Here is an 18,056-nt window from a genome sequence, read left to right as displayed (position 1 = left end):
CAAGCCAGGCATGGTGGCACATGTCTTTAATCCTAGCACTCGGGAGGCAGAGGTAGGAGGATCACTGTGAGTTTGGGGCCACCCTGAGACTACAGAGTGAATTCCAGGTCAGCCTGGGCTAGAGTGAGACCCTACCTCAAAAAAAAAAGCGCATAATCCCAGGTAGAGAGATGACTCAGTAAATAATGCACTTGCTGCCCACGCTGGAGTACCCTAGCTCCATCCCCAGATCCCACGTTAAAAAAAAAAAAAAAAAAAAGGAAAAAAGAGCATTTTTTGAGGAAATGAGCTCAGCGGTACAAAACTGGCCTAGCACACAAGATGCCCTGGGCTCCATGCCCAGAAAATATTGCAAAGGTAAACCGGGCATGATGAACTACACGTTAATCTCCTAATTTGGGAGGCAGAGGTAGGAGGATCACTGTGAGCTCGAGGCCAGCCTGAGACTACAGACTGCATTCCAGCTCAGCCTGGGCTAGAGTGAGACCCTACCTAGAAAACCAAACACATTAATAATAATAATACTTAGTAGTAGTAGTAGTAGTAGTAGTAGTAGTAGTAGTAGTAGTAGTAGTAGTAGTAGCAGTATAAGGTATAAACCAAACAATTGGTTTAGATTTTACTTGGGGTTGCAAGCACAGGCCAGAAGGCCCCCACCCCCACCCCCGGTGACCTAAGCATAAGAAAACACGCTTCCTTCTGGGGAAAGGCAGGAGGGTCCCTCCATCCGGGCCCCAGCGACAGGGCAGGATGGAGAAATTGCGCCTCGCGCAGATAGGCTCTGGCTGGGAGGGTCACCGTGCTGGGCTTGGCTGGGCTCCACGTAGCAGCCGGGTTTCCGCCATTGTGAGTGCGCATGCGCATGCGCTCCCGCACTTTCCCCAAGTCCCTGAGATAAGAATCAAGGGCTCTGGGCTGCCAGAAACCTTAGAAGAGCATCCAGCCCAGAGGAGTGAGCTGAGGCCCCAGGAGAGCAGAATCTTGCCTGAAGCCATGCAGGGTTGGAGCCAGCCTGGCGCCCAGGCCATTTCTCCTCTCCAACCCATGTCCCTTCACTGTCCTTATCTCCCTTTCCAGCTATCCAAAGAGGACCAGGGAACTTACAGAGCGGTCGTTTCTGATGATCGAGGGCAGGATGACACTGTGCTGGACCTCACAGGTGAAGGTAGGGGCTGGCAATGTCAGAGACGAGACAGGAGGGCTATGGGAAAGTCACAATGAAGCAAGAAACCGAGCTATGACATGTGGCCTGGGGGTTATGGGATCCTTGTGTCACTTGCAGAAACTGAGGTTAAAAAAAAAAAAAAAATTAAGTGACTTGGCAGGCGTGGTGGCACACACCTTTAATCCCAGCACTCGGGAGGCAGAGGTAGGAGGATCACCATGAGTTGGAGGTCAGCCTGGGACTACAGAATGAGTTCCAGGTCAGCCTGAGCTACAGTGAGACCCTACCTTGAAGAAAGAAAGAAAGGAAAGAAGGAAGGAAGGAAGGTAGGGAAGGAGGGAAGGAGGGAGGAAGGAAGGAAGGAAGGAAGGAAGGAAGGAAGGCAGGCAGGCAGGCTAGAGAGATGGCTTAGCAGTTAAGGCACTTGCCTGCAAAGCCAAAGGATCCCAGTTGGACTCCCTAGGACCCACGTAAACCAGATGCAGTGGCTGGCTGGAGGCCCTGGTGTACCCATTCTCTCTATCTCTCTCTCTCCCAAATAAACAGAATATATTTTTTAAAAGAACGAGAGAGAAAAGACAAAAGAATTAAGTGACTTGCAAAGCTAGTCAGTGGCCAGGGCTTAGATGTATAATACTGTAATACACCACAATGTGCCCAGGCTTGGAGTCCTTCTACCCACAGAGGGCCCAGGCTGTTCTTGAGGCCGGTTGGCTAGAAGACCATCCCATGGCCTACCAGCTCTCCATACATAGCAGCCCCTGTGCTCCACCCAGCACTGACTGCCATAGATCCCTTCCCGTCCCCAAGTCATCCTCTCTGAGCTCCTCCACTGGTTCTCAAGGATGTCCCACCCCTGCGCCTCCCTGGGGAGCCCCACCCAGCTGACCATTCTCTGTCTCCCCCCAGCTCTCGACGCTGTCTTCACTGAGTTGGGCCGGATCAGTGGTAAGTGTGCCCACCTCTTTGCCCTACCCTTCCTGCTGCCAGAGAGACTTGGCTGGGGGAATGGGTCTACCACCTCCTTCCAGCGCTGTCCCCACCACACTGCCACCCCCCCCCACGGCGGCAGCACGTAGGCTAACCCCAAAACACACCACTCATAGATCCTCCGGGAAGGCTCACCCTTCTCCTCTATGTCCCCAGCTTTCTCTGCAACCCCACTGAAAATCCAGGGGACCGAGGAAGGGATCCGGCTCTTCAGCAAGGTCAAGTTCTACAACGTGGACTACATGAAAACCGCCTGGTTCCACAAGTAGGTCGGCCTTGGCCTTGGCCCTGAGACCTCAGCCAGGCCATAGAGCTCTAGCACCTGTCCCATGGGGTCTTCCCTCCCCCCATCGCCCTGCCCAGTGCTTCCAGCAGAGCCCAGTCCCAGGGCTCTAGCAGAGGTGAGGGTCTCACACTTGTCCTACAGTCCCTATGTGTGGTTGGGGATGGGAATCAACGATTAGAGGAATAGAAGGGTTTTCCCTGGGGAAGATGGGAATGGTGGCGACAGGGCCATTTGTCTGGGATCTTTACGACCACAGGAGACTGTGGATCCAGAGCAGTATCTGGCTCAGGTGGCAGAGTGCTTGTCTAGCCTGCCAGATTCCAAGCACTGCGTAAACCAGGTGTGGTGGTACACACCTGTAATCCCAGAACTTGGGAAGTACACACAGAAGGTTGTGAGTTTGAAGCCAGCCTAGGTTACATAATGAGGACCCCATCTCAGTAAAGGAGAGCCAGGCGTGGTGGTACACGCCTGTAATCCCAGCACTTGGGAGGCAGAGGTAGGAGGATTGCTATGAGTTCAAAGCCATCCTATGAATTCCAGGTCAACCTGGGCTAGAATGAGACCCTACCTTGAAAAAAAAAGGAGAGACGAAGAGAGGAGAGGATGGGGTGGGGGAGGCAATGGAGGGCTGCAGGAATGAGGCCTCTGCAGCTGTGGTAAACTCAGGCAGCCAGGCTTAGGGGGAAGGCCCAGGCAGAAGGACCCATGGTGCTGACAACTAAATGAGGGGCGGGGGTTGCAGACGGGAGGGAGAAGGTTTCCAGGTACACAGCCAGGAGCTAGGTCTCCCCAGACGGTTTGAGAACAGAGGCTTCCCAGGGCTTCGTGTCATGTGCATGACTCAGGTGTGCGGAGCAGACGTGGCTGCACCTTTCTCGAAGGAAGGCTGGTTTGAAGACCCACGAGGGTAGGTTTGAAAACCGGGGCCACGTGGAGCTTCAGGACAATGACGGCTCCTTCTCTGGACATAGTTTCTGAGCCATGCAGCAATAAAATATTGGGGACAAGGGCTAGGCGTCTTTGGGAATGAATTTTAAGTAGAGACAGGAAGGCGTTTAAGCTTGTGTGGTTTCTAAAGGTTAGAGGAGGGCTGGAAAGATGGTTCAGCGGTTAAGGCGCTTGCCTGAAAAGCCAAAGCACCCAGATTTGATTCCTCAGAACCCACGTAAGCCAGATGCACAAGGTGGTGCATGCATCTGGAGTTTATTTGCAGCAGCTGAAGGCCCTGATGTGTGCTCGCTCCCCTCCCCTCATAAATAAAATAATTACATATTTTAAAGGTCAGGGGAGAGTGACTGTGGGAAGAAGCCCTGGGAGGGTCAAGATGAGAGGAAACAGGTACACAAGTGATTCCCAAAGTCAGAGGACTTTGTCAGACACTACCTGTATTCATTAATTTTTTTCTTGTAGCTGTGACAAAATACCCAATAACAGCAACCAAAGGGAGGAAGAAGGCTTTGCTTTGACTCACAGTTTGAGAGAGAGTACAGTCCACCCTGGTGGGGACAGCATGGTGGCCAGAACATGAGGCAGTGGTCCCATTGCATCCACAGAGAGGAAATGGGGAGAGGTGAATGCTGGCGCTCACCCAGCTCTCTCCTTTTGATACAGTCCAGGACCCCAGCCCACCCACATTTAACACAGATAATGCACTTCAATTAACCCAGTCTAGAAATTCCCTCACAAACATGCCCTGAGATCTGTCTTCTAGCCTCTGTCAGGAGGACAGTCAATATTAACCATCTCACTGTCCCAGGAAAGCCATTTGCTCAGAATTCCTAATCTGCATCGCTTATGACAGATGTAGGCTGAGCTGCCGCTAGATTCACAGAAGGAAGGAAGGACAGGAGAGGTTGAATAATGGCTGGGTGAATGGAGTACTGAGTGATGAATGGATGAGTGGCTCTGTGTCGAATGTCTCATGGATGGTCACACCCCTCAGTCTACGGATCTGAAAACAACGGGCCCCGAGTGGCCGTGTGCAGGGAGTCTGCAAGCCGTCAACCTTAGACACTCTTGACCCTCGCATTCAGAGACAAGCGCCTGGAGAGTGGTGAGCGGGTCAGGGCCGGAACCACCCTGAAAGAGATCTGGCTCCACATCCTGGACCCCAAGGACTCGGACAAGGGCAAATACACCTTGGAAATTGCTGCTGGGAAGGAACTCCGGCAGCTCTCAGTGGATCTCTCCGGGCAAGGTGAGCCATCTTCATGTCTGCTGAGAAAGCAGTCTAGAACAGCCCATGGGGTGCCCATGGTGACACGCTCCTGCAGCCTCAGTGCTTGGGAGGTAGAGGCAGGAGGATGACAAGTTCAAGGCCAGCCTAGGCTATGTAGCAGGACACTGTCTCAAGAACATATAAAAGTTTTGCCAGGCATGGTGGTGCACACCTTTAATCCCAACACTCTGGGAGGCGGAGGTAGGAGGATCACCATGAGTTCAAGGCCACCCTGAGACTACAGAGTGAATTCTAGGTCAGCCTGGGCTAGAGCAAGACCCTACCTCAAAAAAAAAAAAAAATGGAAATTTTGAAAGGAGAGCTGGGATGATGGCTCAGCAGCTAAAGGCACTTGCCTGCAAAGCCAGGTGGCCTGGGTTCAATTCCCAAGTACCCCTGTAAAGCCAGGTGCACAAAGTAGTATGTGCATCTGGAGTTCATTTACGGTGGCAAGAAGCCCTGCTCATTCTCCCCCCCCCCCTCTCTCGCAAATAAATAAAAATATTTTTAAATGGGCTGGAGAGATGGTTTAGCAGTTAAGGCAGTTTCTTGCAAAGCCAAAGAACCCTGGTTTCCCGGGATCCACGTAAGCCAGATGCCCAAAGGGACACATGCATCTGGAGTTTGTTTGCAGTGGCTGGAGGCTCTGATGTGCCCATTTCTCTCTCTCTCTTTCTCTCTCTCGCTCATAAATAAATAAATAAAATATGAAAAAATAAGAAATATATTTTAAAAATATTTTAAGAAGAAAATCTGACTTGGGGAAATGACTTCATGGATAAAGCACTTATCACACAAGTGTGAGGACCTGAGTTTGAATCCCCTGAACCCACATAAAGGCGGGCATGGTGGTAGCCTGCATGTGAATAATTCTAGAGCTCCTATGGTGAGATGGAAGATGGAGACAGGAGACTCCCCAAGACTTCTCAGGCCTTCTAGCCTGGTGCAAACCAGAAGAGGCCCTTCCTCGAACAAGATGGACACCCGAGGTTATGCTCTGACCTCCACATGTGTGCTGTACTCACACACATGAACACACACACAAGGAGATTTTAAAAATATATGGAAAATCCCACCAGGCATGATGCACGTGCCTTTAATCCCAGCACTCGGGAGGCAGAGGTAGGAGGATCGCTGTGAGTTCAAGACTATACTGAGACTACGTAGTGAATTCCAGGTCAGCCTGGGCTAGAATGAAACCCCACCTTGAAAGCAAAAAAAAAAAAGACAATTCCATGGTCTTTTGGGAGACTCCTGTCTCCCCAGTCCTGCCACTGCCCCCCCCCAAGAGACCCCTGTAGCAGGGAGTAGAGTGGAGGGCCGTCCGCATCACACTGTCTTACCCTCTCCTTCATCTCTGCGCCACAGCTTTCGACGATGCCCTGGCTGAGCACCAGAGACTGAAGTAAGTTTCCTCCACGCTTCTCCTTATAAAGCATGGGCCCCTCAGTTATGGCACGAACTGTGCTCAGGGCAGCTCCACCTTCCCTTGCGCCCCCACATCCCATGCAGCGTGACTGTCCTTTGACACGTGGAACCCAACACCCTGCTCCTATTTTCTGTCTTTCAGGGCCTTGGCCATCATTGAGAAGAGTAAGTCCTCCGCGGTCCTGCTGCTTTTGTCCAGCCTTTCTTCTCTGCAGCCTCCTCACAGGCTGCTGAGATCCCAGCTCCCCGGTAGGCTCTGAGGGACTTGGGGGTTTCGCAGGACTGCGGGCAAGGCACTGCGGAGTAGCTGCACACAGGCACACAGATAAGGAGCCTGAGCTTGCTTAGTGCATGCTTAGTGCAGGTCTGGTGTACCTAGTGTCCCGTGCTGGGACCTAAAGGCAGGGAACCGAGAGGCATGAGGCTGGGCTAGTCTTTCTGAGCAGGCTGTGGGACGGGCACAGTTTATGAGCCAAAGCTAAGGCTGTTGGGGAAGGGCAGGGCAGGGCAGAGGGCTAACTCAGAATCAGCCACAAGCCCAGGACACTGCGGTGTGGTTCCTGAGTTAGCAAAAAAAAAAAAAAGTCACTACTCAAGTCCACAAAGTCAAGTTCGTCCCATCTGCAATGCCCACCAACCACTGTTGGGAGTGGTAACCCTCTGGTGTCCCTGGCCTGTGACAAGAACTAAGAGCCTCCTGGAAGGACAAGGCAGGCTGTAGACCCCACAGCCCTGCCGGCCTGACCACAGGGAGAGTCCTGGATGACTGTGAGGAGTGAGTAGACCAAGTGAGCACCAGCATGGGCACACTGGTGCATCTCTCTGCGTGGTACCATTGTCCCCGATCGCACCGGCTTAACAGGAAGTGCAGGCATTGATTTCATGGCCATAATCTGGGCACTTTAAGGGTCTGAGTGGCCATGCTGTGAGGAGCCCTTGCAGGGGTCAACCACCTCAGAGGAGACATCACAGCCCAGGGCCAACCTTGGGCTGCTTAGGCCAGAGGGGGCCCTCACACCACCCTCTAGCCATCTGCCAAACACAAACATCCCTTTCTGTCCTGGAAGGTCATGTTCCTTGATATGACACCCCATCCCAGACCCCCCCAGAAGGAAATGGAAATGGCCAACATATGGTTGCTGGGATTTGAGAAATCAGTCAGTGAGAGAAATAGGTTCTTCCCTGCAGCTGTGGAAGGCTGATGAGAATTCCTGGTCACAATAGTTGCCTGATCCTGGGGCCACCCCTGCTGGAGTCAGGGCCTTTCACAGTTGCCATCCACACCCACCTCTGAAATTCAAGACATATGGTCTAGGGCCTAGCTGACTCCCTTCTCCATGGCCTCCACTACTCTCTGCCTGGTGATTTACAACTGACTCTCTTTCTGCCTACCCACAATAGCCTGTAGGTCAGAGGGACCAAAGCCGAGGTATCTAGAGAGCTCCCACTTTTCTGACCTCCTCTCACGTCTGTCTCTAGGTGGTCACTGACAGTTTGTTGGGTGGATGTGGCCAGTTTAAGTTCAGAGCAATCTCACTTCCCTTCTCTCCCACTGTTTGAGGGAAGAGGTATCTTACTGTCAGTCCCAGATATCACCAAGCTTAGCGACCTCAACTCAATGAAACACCCCATGTCACATATCTTCCATGTATGAAGGCCAGGTAGCATGTCATGGTGTGTTAAAGAGGCCTGTGGAGATGGCTCGGTAGTTAAAGATGAAACAAGAGGACTGGAGAGATTGCCTAGTGGTTAAAGCCACTTGCTTGTAAAGTCTAAGACCCTTCAATTCTCTAGTGGCTTACATAAAGCTGGATGCAAAAAAGTGGCACAAGCATCTGGCATCTGTTTGCAATGACATGAGACCCTGGTGCATACACCCACACACATATGCACAAGTAAATAAATAGTAAAAATAAAATTTAGGGGCTGGCGAGATGGCTTAGTGATTAAGATGTTTACCTGAAAATCCGAAGCACCCAGGTTTGATTCCCCAGTACCCATGTAAGCCAGATGCACAAGGTGACACATGCATCTGGAGCTCGTTTGCAGTGGCTGGGGGCCCTGACACCCCATTCCTTCTTTCTTTATCTGCTTCTTTTCTCTCTCTCTCTCTCAGTTAAATAAATAAACAAATAAAATTTAAAAGATGATAGAGGGGGAGGGAGGGAATTAACATGGGATTTTTTTATAATCATGGAAAATGCTAATAAAATTTTTTTAAAAAGATGATAGAAGAAGGAAGAAGCTTTGCTTCACATGAGCCCTCAGCTCTAAGGAAAGCTGTTCTGAGGACAGGCATCAAGACTTCAGTACTCAACACTCTTGTTTCCCTTCCAGATCGGGCCAAGGTGGTCAGGGGCCTACCAGATGTGGCCACCATCATGGAAGATAAGGTACTGTCCCTCCTGGCCATGGCCAACAGTCCCATGCTCATATTCCCTCAAGGATCCCTCCCAGATGCTCAAACTGTGAAGCTCTAAGGGTGGTAGGTTGGGCAAAAAGTCTCAACTTTGCCTTAACTCACCAAATAACTCCTGAGGACATATGTATCAAGGAAAGCCATTGATCCCAATGTCAGACCCCCCAACACTCTAATCAGCCCTGGGTCACAGAGCCGGTCACTTGTGCCTTCAGTTTCCATGGGAGTTTGATGATTCTTTAAGCTCTTCCAGGGCCAGAATCATACAGCTCTAGAGTTTTTAAAAATTACAGCTGAGGCTGGGCAAATGGTTCGGTGGTTAAATGCCCTTGCAGCAAAACACAGCAAAGAAGGGAGAAGGAGAACATGAACACCCAGAGGTTGTCCTCAGCCGCCACACACACCACACCATGCGTGCACTCATTCACACATCATACATATCCACACATGCATACACACATAAAAAAAATTTAGCCAGGCGTGGTGGCACACGCCTTTAATCCCAGCACTCAGGAGGCAGAGGTAGGAGGATCACTGTGAGTTCAAGGCCACCCCAAGACTACATGGTGAATTCCAGGTCAGCCTGGGCCAGAGTGAAACCCTACCTCAAAAAACCAAAAATAAATAAATAAATAAATTTAAATCACATCTACCATCAATAGGGGGCCTGTTTTATGTCATGCATTGTTATTATGTGTCATTCCAGATGTTACATATTTTTCTAATTTTGCTGCCAAGGCAACCACAGGAAATAAGGCATTAGTACTAGTCATGCCGGGCATAGTGGCATACCCCTTTAGTCTCAGCACTCAGGAGGCAAAGGTAGGAGAATAGCTGTGAGTTCGAGGCCACCCTGGAACTATGTAGTGAATTCCAGGTCAGCCTGAGCTAGAGCAAGACCCTACCTTTAAAAAAAAAAAAAAAAGAAAAGATTTTAAAATATTAAATAAAAGTCAAGGCCAGAAAATATGGGATTGAAACAAAATAAAATGCCCATAATACGTGTGTTCTAAGGAGCCACCTATACTAGGAGCTTCCTAGGTGCCCAGTTCTAGTCACAAGGAAGTGACCTCCTCTCTTCCTATCTATCAAAACAGACCCTGTGCTTGACCTGTGTCATCTCAGGAGACCCCTCCCCTGAAATCGCTTGGCTAAAGAATGATCAACCCGTTACCTTCCATGACCGCTACCACATGGAGGTGAAGGGGACAGAAGTCACCATCACCATTGAGAAGGTCACCAGTGAAGATAGTGGACGCTACGGTGTCTTTGTCAAGAACAAGTACGGCTCAGAGACGGGCCAGGTCACTATCAGCGTGTTCAAACACGGCGAAGAGCCCAAGGACCTGAAGATGTGACCCCCTGAGCTCCAACCTGCATGGACCAGTGGGCCAGCCATTGGGTCACAGCCTGGCACACACTGTGGGGATGGGGCAAGGGAAGGGGACAGGGTGGAACTCAGAGCATGAGGGGAGCTGGGTGGACACACCAAAGAGGACAAGCAAAGACCCCACTGGGGTCCTCAGAGACCCCCAGGGTTGTGGGTGAGCACTAACTTGGAAATTGGAAACTCAGACACAAGACTCATTTCAACAAGTCCTTCATAAATTCTGCCTTCCTCACCCATGAGATGACTTTCCTGGCCACTCCTAGGGAGGGCTTGAGAAAAGCCCTTATAGACCCCCGGCATGGTTCTCACCAGGAGGCAGATTTGCTCTGCAAGGGCACATTTGGCAATGTTGAACAGTTTGGGTGCCACATTGGGGGTTGTCTACTGGCATCTAGAAGGTTATTGTTACATATGAGCCCCATCAGCACATTCTCCTCTTTTAGATTAAGATTATTTCAGTTCCCATGAGGCCAACCAACATTCACTGGAAGTGTAGCATGCCTCAGGTGGCACTGGAAACTTAAAGATAAACTGTGTGCGGAGCCTGCCCAGGAGGAGTCCTCAGCCACAGAGGAAAACAGACCTGGGAGCAAATGACTCCAGGGCAAGGCAGGAGATGATGAAGGTCCAAGGAAAGTGTCACCAATGGTCAGAGGAAGGAGACAGATGACTCTTCCAAATGAGAGATGTAGGGCTTTAAGACACTTTCCTACAGTGGGCAGAACTGGCGTTGAGCCCAGAAAACGGAGGCCACTTTGCCTGTGGAGGTGGGAGAAGGCTACTTTGGGAACAGGCACAGGCACGAGGGGGGCGGGCAATGGTTTGAGGTTTGAGGATTGAGCAGAGGTTGCCTATGGGAGCCAGACATGGAGCTGACAACCTTCGGAGCCTCTTCTAGTATGGGGCCTAGGTCAGGTGTGACGGATGTTGGTTGACCTGCTTGCTGGTTTTTAGCACAAGGCTGAGTATGGCCCTGCTCTCCAGTTTCTTTCTTTTAAAACATAAGGTAGGGCCGGGTGTGGTGGTACAGACCTTTAATCCCAGCACTTGGGAGGCAGAGGTACGAGGATCACTGTGAGTTCAAGGCCACCATGAGGCTACATGGTGAATTCCAGGTTAGCTTGGGCTAGAGAGAGGCCCTATCTTAAAAAAAAAAAAGCGATAAGGTAGGGCTGGAGAAATTGCTTCGTGATTAAGGTGCTTGCCTGTGAAGCCTAAGGACTCAGGTTCAATTTTCCAGTACCCATGAAAGGCAGATGCATAAAAGGGTGCATGTTTCCAAGTTTGTTCACATTCTCCCTCCCCTTATTCAAATAAATAAATAAAAATATTTAAAATTAAATTTAAAAAATTAAAAAAGGGCTGGAGAGATTGCTTAATGGTTAAGGTGCATGCCTGCGAAGCCTAAGGACCCAGCTTCGATTCTCCAGGTCCCACGTAAACCAGATGCACATAGTGGTGCATGCGTCTGGAGTTCATTTGCAGTGGCCCTGGCACACCCATTCTTCCTCTATCTCTCTTGTTCCCTCTCTCTGTCTCTAAATAATAAGTAAATAAAAATAAATCTTAAAAAAATAAGCAATAAATAAAAAAACATAAGATGGGGTGGGATTATAAAATTATAGACATTTATTGTAAAATTCTAGAAAAGTTAGTAAAGTATAAAGGAGAAAATAAAAACCTATCTGTACTTCCAACACCAGATGTTAACACCTGCCTCTGACTTCTGAAATGACCTCTGAATTTAAGGATAAAATAAATCAACCTGGGGATGGGATACCTTCTAGTGAGTTGCTGGCCAGAGAAGACTCCGATGCCCCCAAAACATTACAGGTGATTGCTGAGGCTCTTGGTTTCCCACCAGGAATAAGTGGTAAGACCTACTGCTGAAGACTCCACATGCTTGGGCTGCAAGGTCACTGAGAAATCTTGCTGGAGCTGAGCTGAAAACCACCTCCTTACAGACCAGATGACAGAGCTGGAAAAAGCTATGCTGCACACAGCTCCATGGGAGAGAGAGAAGTCATCAGTGGAGATAAACAACAGCGGACACTATGAGCCTTAAGTTGGGCCTGCCAGACCAAATGAACCAACAGGTGCAATAGTGGCATGTCTGTTATGGAGGAAACCAACTGCCCTCTACTTGAACTGGAGGCCCACTCCACAGGAGGAAATACATACCTGGTACTGGAAAACTATGATGGGGGGGGATCATGAGCCCTAGGAATGTTAATGCCTGATGGTATCTGGCTAAATTCATGTATTATGTTCACCAAACTGCCCAGTAAGTACTTTTCTTAATGTTCATACCCATATACTAAGGTTATCCTTACTTTCAGTTAGAGAAGCTTCTCTTTTCAGGTGATGGTAACCTTGGGATGACTCAAAAGGCACCACAGTGCTGAGAAGTGACAGAGGAGTGTTCAGCATTGAAATGTCTCTATTACGTCTTCCAAGGGTCAGGGTCCATTGCAAAAGAGGTCTCTGGAAGAACATAGGAGCTAAAGAAAAGGCAGGGCTCCTGACAATGTGCTCTTCCAGACAAAAAAGCCTGGATATCCATGACCTCACAGTGCCTGACACTACCTACACAAGACCATCATAATAGGAGGAAAAGATTACATCCAAATAAAAGACTAATTGAGAGGGGGAGGGGATATGATAAAGAGTGGAGTTGTGAAGAGGAAAGTGGGGGGAGGGAATTATCATGGTTTATTATCTATAATTATGGAATTTGTCAATAATTTTTAAAATTGCCTGGTGTGGTGGCACATGCCTTTAATCCTAGCACTTGAGAGGCAGAAGTAGGAAGATTGCCATGAGTTTGAGGCCACCCTGAGACTACATAGTGAATTTCAGGTCAGCCTGAGCTAGAGTGAGACCCTACCTCAAAAAACCAAAATAAATAAATAAATAAATAAACGGGCTGGAGAGATGGCTTAGTGCTTAAGGCGCTTGCCTGCAAAGCCTAAGGGTCCATGTTCGACTCCCCAGTACCCACATAAGCCAGATGCACAAGGGGGCACATGCATCTGGAGTTCATTAGCAGTGGCTGGAGGACCTGGCATACCCATTCTCTCTCTTCCTCTGCCTATTTCTCTCTCTCTCTCTCAAATAAAGAAAAATAAAATATTTTAAAAATAAATAAATAAATAAATAAGTGCATTCAACAGAAGTTTGGTGATTCATTACACACCTAAGAAGGCATAGCCATACTGTATTTTTATATTTTATACATTAACATATTCTCTTAGGCATGAAAACTTCTGTGAGCTTTGCTTGACTAGTTTCTCTCGTGAGGTCAGTTCATTCTCCTATCTCCATGTTTATGCAGAGCTGCCTCAGTTCAAAATGGTCCAGATCCTCCCTTTCTTTTTTTTTTAATAATATTTTATTTTTGAGAGAAAAAGAGACAGAGAGAGAAAGAGAGAATGGGCGTGCCAGGGCCTTTCAGGCACTGAGAAAGAACTCCAGACGCGTGCGCTCCTATTGTGCACATGTGTGAAACTGCACGCTTACATCACTTCTGCATCTGGCTACTATGTGGGACCTGGAGATTTGAACAAGCGTTCTTAGGCTTCGCAGCAAGCGCCTTAACCATTAAACCATCTCTCCAGTGCAGATCCTCTCTATCGGATTTTGTTTTAAAACAGTAAAAGGTCCTGTTTTGTGTTGCATAATGTCTTTTTTTAAATATTGTTTATTTGCTTGTTTATTTATTTATTTGAGAGAGAGAAAGAGACAGATATATATATATAAAGAAAGAATGGGCACACTAGGGTCTCTAGCCACTACAACTCAATACATGTGACATCTTGTATATCCGGCTTATATGGGTACTGGGGAGTTGAACCTGCATCCTTTAGCTTTGCAGGCAAGTGCCATAACCCCTAAGCCATCTCTTCAGTCCATGTATTTTTTTTTTGAGAAAGTGAAACAGAAAAAGAGAGAGAATTGGCGCACGCACCAGGGCCTCAGCTACTGCAATCAAACTCCAGACACTTGTGCCCCTTAGTGGGCATGTGCAACCTTGTGCTTGCCTCACCTTTTGTGGGTCTGGAGAGAGATCAAACCTGGGTCCTTAGGGTTCTCAGGCATGTGCCTTAATTGCTAAGTCATCTCTCCAGCCCCTATGTCTTTTTTTTTTTTTTTTTTTGAGAGACAGTAAATATTCCCCCTTTTTTTCTTAACTTTATTTTTTTTTCTTCCTTTAAGAGATTAGATCAGTTTTTCATGTGGAATATTCTAGCACTGTACACTTCAGAGATCATCTCTGCCTACACTGTTCCATTCTGTCTCTGCATGAATGGTGATCAAATGAATATTTTTATTAAGGGTTTTTTTTTTTTGGTTTTGTTATTTTATTTTGAAGCAGCATCTCATTCTAACCCAGCCTGTCCTAAACTCACTCTGCATCCAAAGTTGGCCTTGAATTCATGGTGATCCACCTGCCTCAGCCTCCCTAGTACTGAGATTAAAGACATGTACCAACACATCAGGTTTCATTACATTTTTAGAAAAAATAAAAGAAAAAAAGCAAGGCAGGACGTGATGGTGCACCCTTTTAATCTCAGCACTAGGGAGGCAGAGGTAAGAGGATCACTTTGAGTTTGAGGCCAGCCTGGTACTACATAGTGAATTCCAGGTCAGCCTAGACTAGAGTGAGACGCTACATTGAAAAACCAAAAAGAAAAAGAAAAAAGAAAGAAAGAGAGGAAGAAGGAAAGAAAGAAAAGAAAATCAACAAACCTCATTTATAGGGTTCCTTAGGATTTAATTTTTTTTGCATGAGTATGTGTATGTGGGTGCATGTGTGTGGAGACCAAAGGTTGACCAGAGGGTGTCTTCCTCCATCACCCCCACTTCATTTTCTGAGGCAGTATGGTGGTGTGAATGTAAGATGTTCCCTTAGCATCATGTGTCTGTGACTAAGCCTCATTCTTAACCCCCAGTTGGTGGAGCCTTTGGGGAATAGAGCCTTGGAGGAGATGCAGGAGGACGTGTGTCACACAGTGACCTCGGGACTTTTTATTTTACTCTATTTTATTTTGTTTTTGAAATAAATAGCCCAGGCTGACCTGGAACTCACTATGTAGTCTCAGGGTGGCCTTGAGCTCACAGCGATCCTCCTACCTCTGTCTTCCAAGTGCTGGGATTAAAGGTGTGCGCCACTATGCCCAGTTGACCTTGAGACTTTATAATCCAGCTCACTCTCGCTGCTGTGACAAGATGTGACCCCAGCCTCTGCTCTGTCATGCTTTCCCTGCCATGATGACACTTCCCCTCAAAACTGTAAACCAAAATAAACCCTTTCCTTCCTTAAACTGCTTCTGGTCAGGTGTTTTGTCTCAGCAACGAGAAAGTCACTGTTAGAGGCAAGTCTCTCTCTTGAACCCAGAACTCTGGTACTCTGACTAGCTAGCTTGCCCTGTGCCTCCCCTGTCACTGCCTCTTAAGTGCTGGGCTTATTCGCAGCCATCACACCTACCTGGCATTTGCGTGCGTGCTGAAGATCGGAACTCACCACACTTGAACAGCAGGTTCGATATCCACTGAGCCATCTCCCCAGCCCCTTCCTTGTGACTTAAACAAACACATAGCTATTTGGTTTTGTGTACCAGGTTCTTAAAGAACACAACATGTCCCAGATGTCACAGCACGCGCCTTTAATCCCAGCACTCAGGAGGCAAAGGTAGGAGGATGGATGTGAGTTTGAGGACAGCCTGGGACTACAGAGTGAATTCCAGGTCAGCCTGGGCTGGAGTGAGATCCTACCTAAAAAAAAAAAAAAAATGCTGTTTTCCCTCTAGTGGAACTATTTAATAACCAGCTGAACTATGAAATGGTTACGAGGTTATTTTTAATGTAGTTATATGTTGCAAAGCAAATGTAAGCCTTTGTGTCCCTGTATACACAGCTAATTAAGAATAATTTTATGCTAGTCTGAAGAGTATAGCTCAAGGGAAAGGCAGAAAATTAGTTTTAGTTAAATAACCTTATATTTCTCCTCCTACCAACTATAATGTGGCCACTTGAGTCCTTTTGTTTATACTAGCAGGAGTTTGCAATTATAAATAATTAGAAAATTAGATTGCAGATGGCTTATTGTCCCAGAAAATAGTATGGCCCATTATGGCTCACCTAGCAACAGAATTGCTGGTGAGGAGGTAGGTGGGAAGATAGAGCTTAAACTATGTGGATGGTAATTTTATTTGACTTATTTTTCCTTGAGACAGAGTTTTGTTACATAGCCCTGGCTGGCCTCAAACCCTCAGCAATACTCTAACTTCTGGCTCCTGAGTGCTAAGATTACAGGGATGAGCCACCATGTCCAGTAAATTTAAATATACATACATATATATGCATATCCCACTCTAGTCCAGGCTGACCTGGAATTCACTCTGTAGTCTCAGGGTGGCCTCAAACTCAAGTCTATCTTCCTACCTCTACCTCCTGAATGCTAGGATTAAAGGCATGCACCACCACTCCCGGCTCCTTGTTTGTTTGTTTTGGTCTTTTATCTACAAGGGGAAGGAGAGAGAGAGAGAGATTGAGAGAAATAGAAAATGGCCACACCAGGGCCTCTAGCCACTGCCAATGAGCTCCAAATGCATGTGCCACTTTGTGCAGTTACATGTACATGGTTACTGGGAAAATCAACTCCAGTCATTAGGCTTTGCAGGCAAGTGCCTTAACCCTTAAATGGTAAATCTTTAAGAGTGTCTACCTACCTTATTTTCCTAGCCCTGTGCTCATATTTAAAGCAAGTTAGGGGCTGGAGGGGTGGCTTAGCAGTTAAGGCATTTGCCTGCAAAGCCAAAGGACCCAGGTTTGATTCCCCAGGACCCATATTAGCCAGATGCACAAGAGGGTGCATGCATCTGGAGTTCGTTTGCAATAGCTGGAGGCTCTGGCGCGTCCATTCTTTCACTCTCTCCCTCTTTCTCTGTCAAATAAATAAATAAACAAAAATTAAAAAAAAATTTTTTTTTAAAGCTAGAGGATGGACTAGAAAGATGGCTCAGATGACACTTGCTTGCAAAGCCTAATGACCTGGGTTTGACTCCCCAGTACCCATGTAAAGCCAGATGCACAAAGTGGTGCAGGGATCTGGAGTTTGTTTGCAGAGGCAGTAGGCCCTGGCATACTTGTTCTTTCTTTCTCTCTCTCCCCCTTCTTTCTTCCCTCCCTCTCCCTTTCTCTGTTGAATAAATAAATAATAATTTAAAAATAGGGCCATGGCTCAGTGGATAAAGCACTTGTGGCATAATGTGAGTACCTGAGTTCAAAAGCTGGGAGCCGTGGTGGGCTTCAGTAAACCCAGTGAAGGGAGGCAGAGGCACGGGAATTTCCTGGGTCCTCCCTGGCCAGCCAGCTTGGCAAATGGAGAGGGGAGGGAGAGACCCTCCCTCTAAACGAGGTAGAAGGTGAGGGCAACACGCAAAATTCCTCCTCCGACCTTCATACATGCGCTGTGGCATGTGAGAGACCACAGTCATGTACAAGAACACACACACCAGTATTAATTGTGGAGAAGTGACTAGAAAGATGAGGGTTAATTTAACAAGGTCTCTTTGTAAAGATTTCTCCCAACCTTGACTCCCTACCTCATAAGAAGTTTCTTTCCTCCCAGAACAGGGAGAGCAGCTTTCGTGAGCATGTTGTATCTCCTTCCAGGAGGGAATGGGAATGGCCAGGACTGCTGTTTGCTCTTGTTATTCTTCAAGCACCTTTAATCCAAAATAAGTCTCTGTCAACATGATATAGTTTGCCATGGCATACTATGTCATTTTCATCCCTTTTTTTGTTTGTTTGTTTTTGTTTTCATTTTTGTTTTTCAAGGTAGGCTCTCAGGGTGGCCTCGAACTGTGATCCTCCTACCTCTGCCTCTCAAATGTTGAGATTAAAAGTGTGCACCACCATGGCTAGCTTCATTCCCTTTTTGGAGTAAATTTTTTTTATTTTTAAATGAATTTTTATTTATTTACAAATAGAAATCAAAGAGAGAGAGCAATTGAAAAACAAAGAGGTAGATAAAGAATGAGCACTCCAAGGCCTCCTGCCACTGCAAACGAACTCTAAATGCATGTGCCATCTCTTCAGCCTATGAAGATAGACAGACAGACAGACAGACAGACAGACAGATAGGGAACGGTT

General features: G+C 47.6%; 1 protein-coding gene across 1 annotated transcript in view; it reads left to right on the top strand.

The window, feature by feature from the left end:
- Myom3 (myomesin 3) overlaps positions 1-10,917 on the top strand; it is a 58,157-nt gene extending 47,240 nt beyond the window's left edge. The window contains exons 29-36 of the mRNA XM_004657323.2: positions 1,078-1,165; positions 2,075-2,113; positions 2,312-2,420; positions 4,478-4,641; positions 6,031-6,067; positions 6,233-6,255; positions 8,428-8,483; positions 9,607-10,917. Coding sequence (XP_004657380.2) covers positions 1,078-1,165; positions 2,075-2,113; positions 2,312-2,420; positions 4,478-4,641; positions 6,031-6,067; positions 6,233-6,255; positions 8,428-8,483; positions 9,607-9,867 — 777 coding nt within the window. The 3' untranslated portion in view covers positions 9,868-10,917. The remainder of the gene's footprint in view (positions 1-1,077; positions 1,166-2,074; positions 2,114-2,311; positions 2,421-4,477; positions 4,642-6,030; positions 6,068-6,232; positions 6,256-8,427; positions 8,484-9,606) is intronic.
- Positions 10,918-18,056: the final 7,139 nt, after the last annotated feature.

Source organism: Jaculus jaculus, chromosome 5 (genome assembly GCF_020740685.1).
Source record: "Jaculus jaculus isolate mJacJac1 chromosome 5, mJacJac1.mat.Y.cur, whole genome shotgun sequence".
Lineage (NCBI taxonomy): Eukaryota > Metazoa > Chordata > Mammalia > Rodentia > Dipodidae > Jaculus > Jaculus jaculus.
Note: the sequence above shows the minus strand (reverse complement) of the source record. Positions and strands in the feature narration are given on the sequence as shown.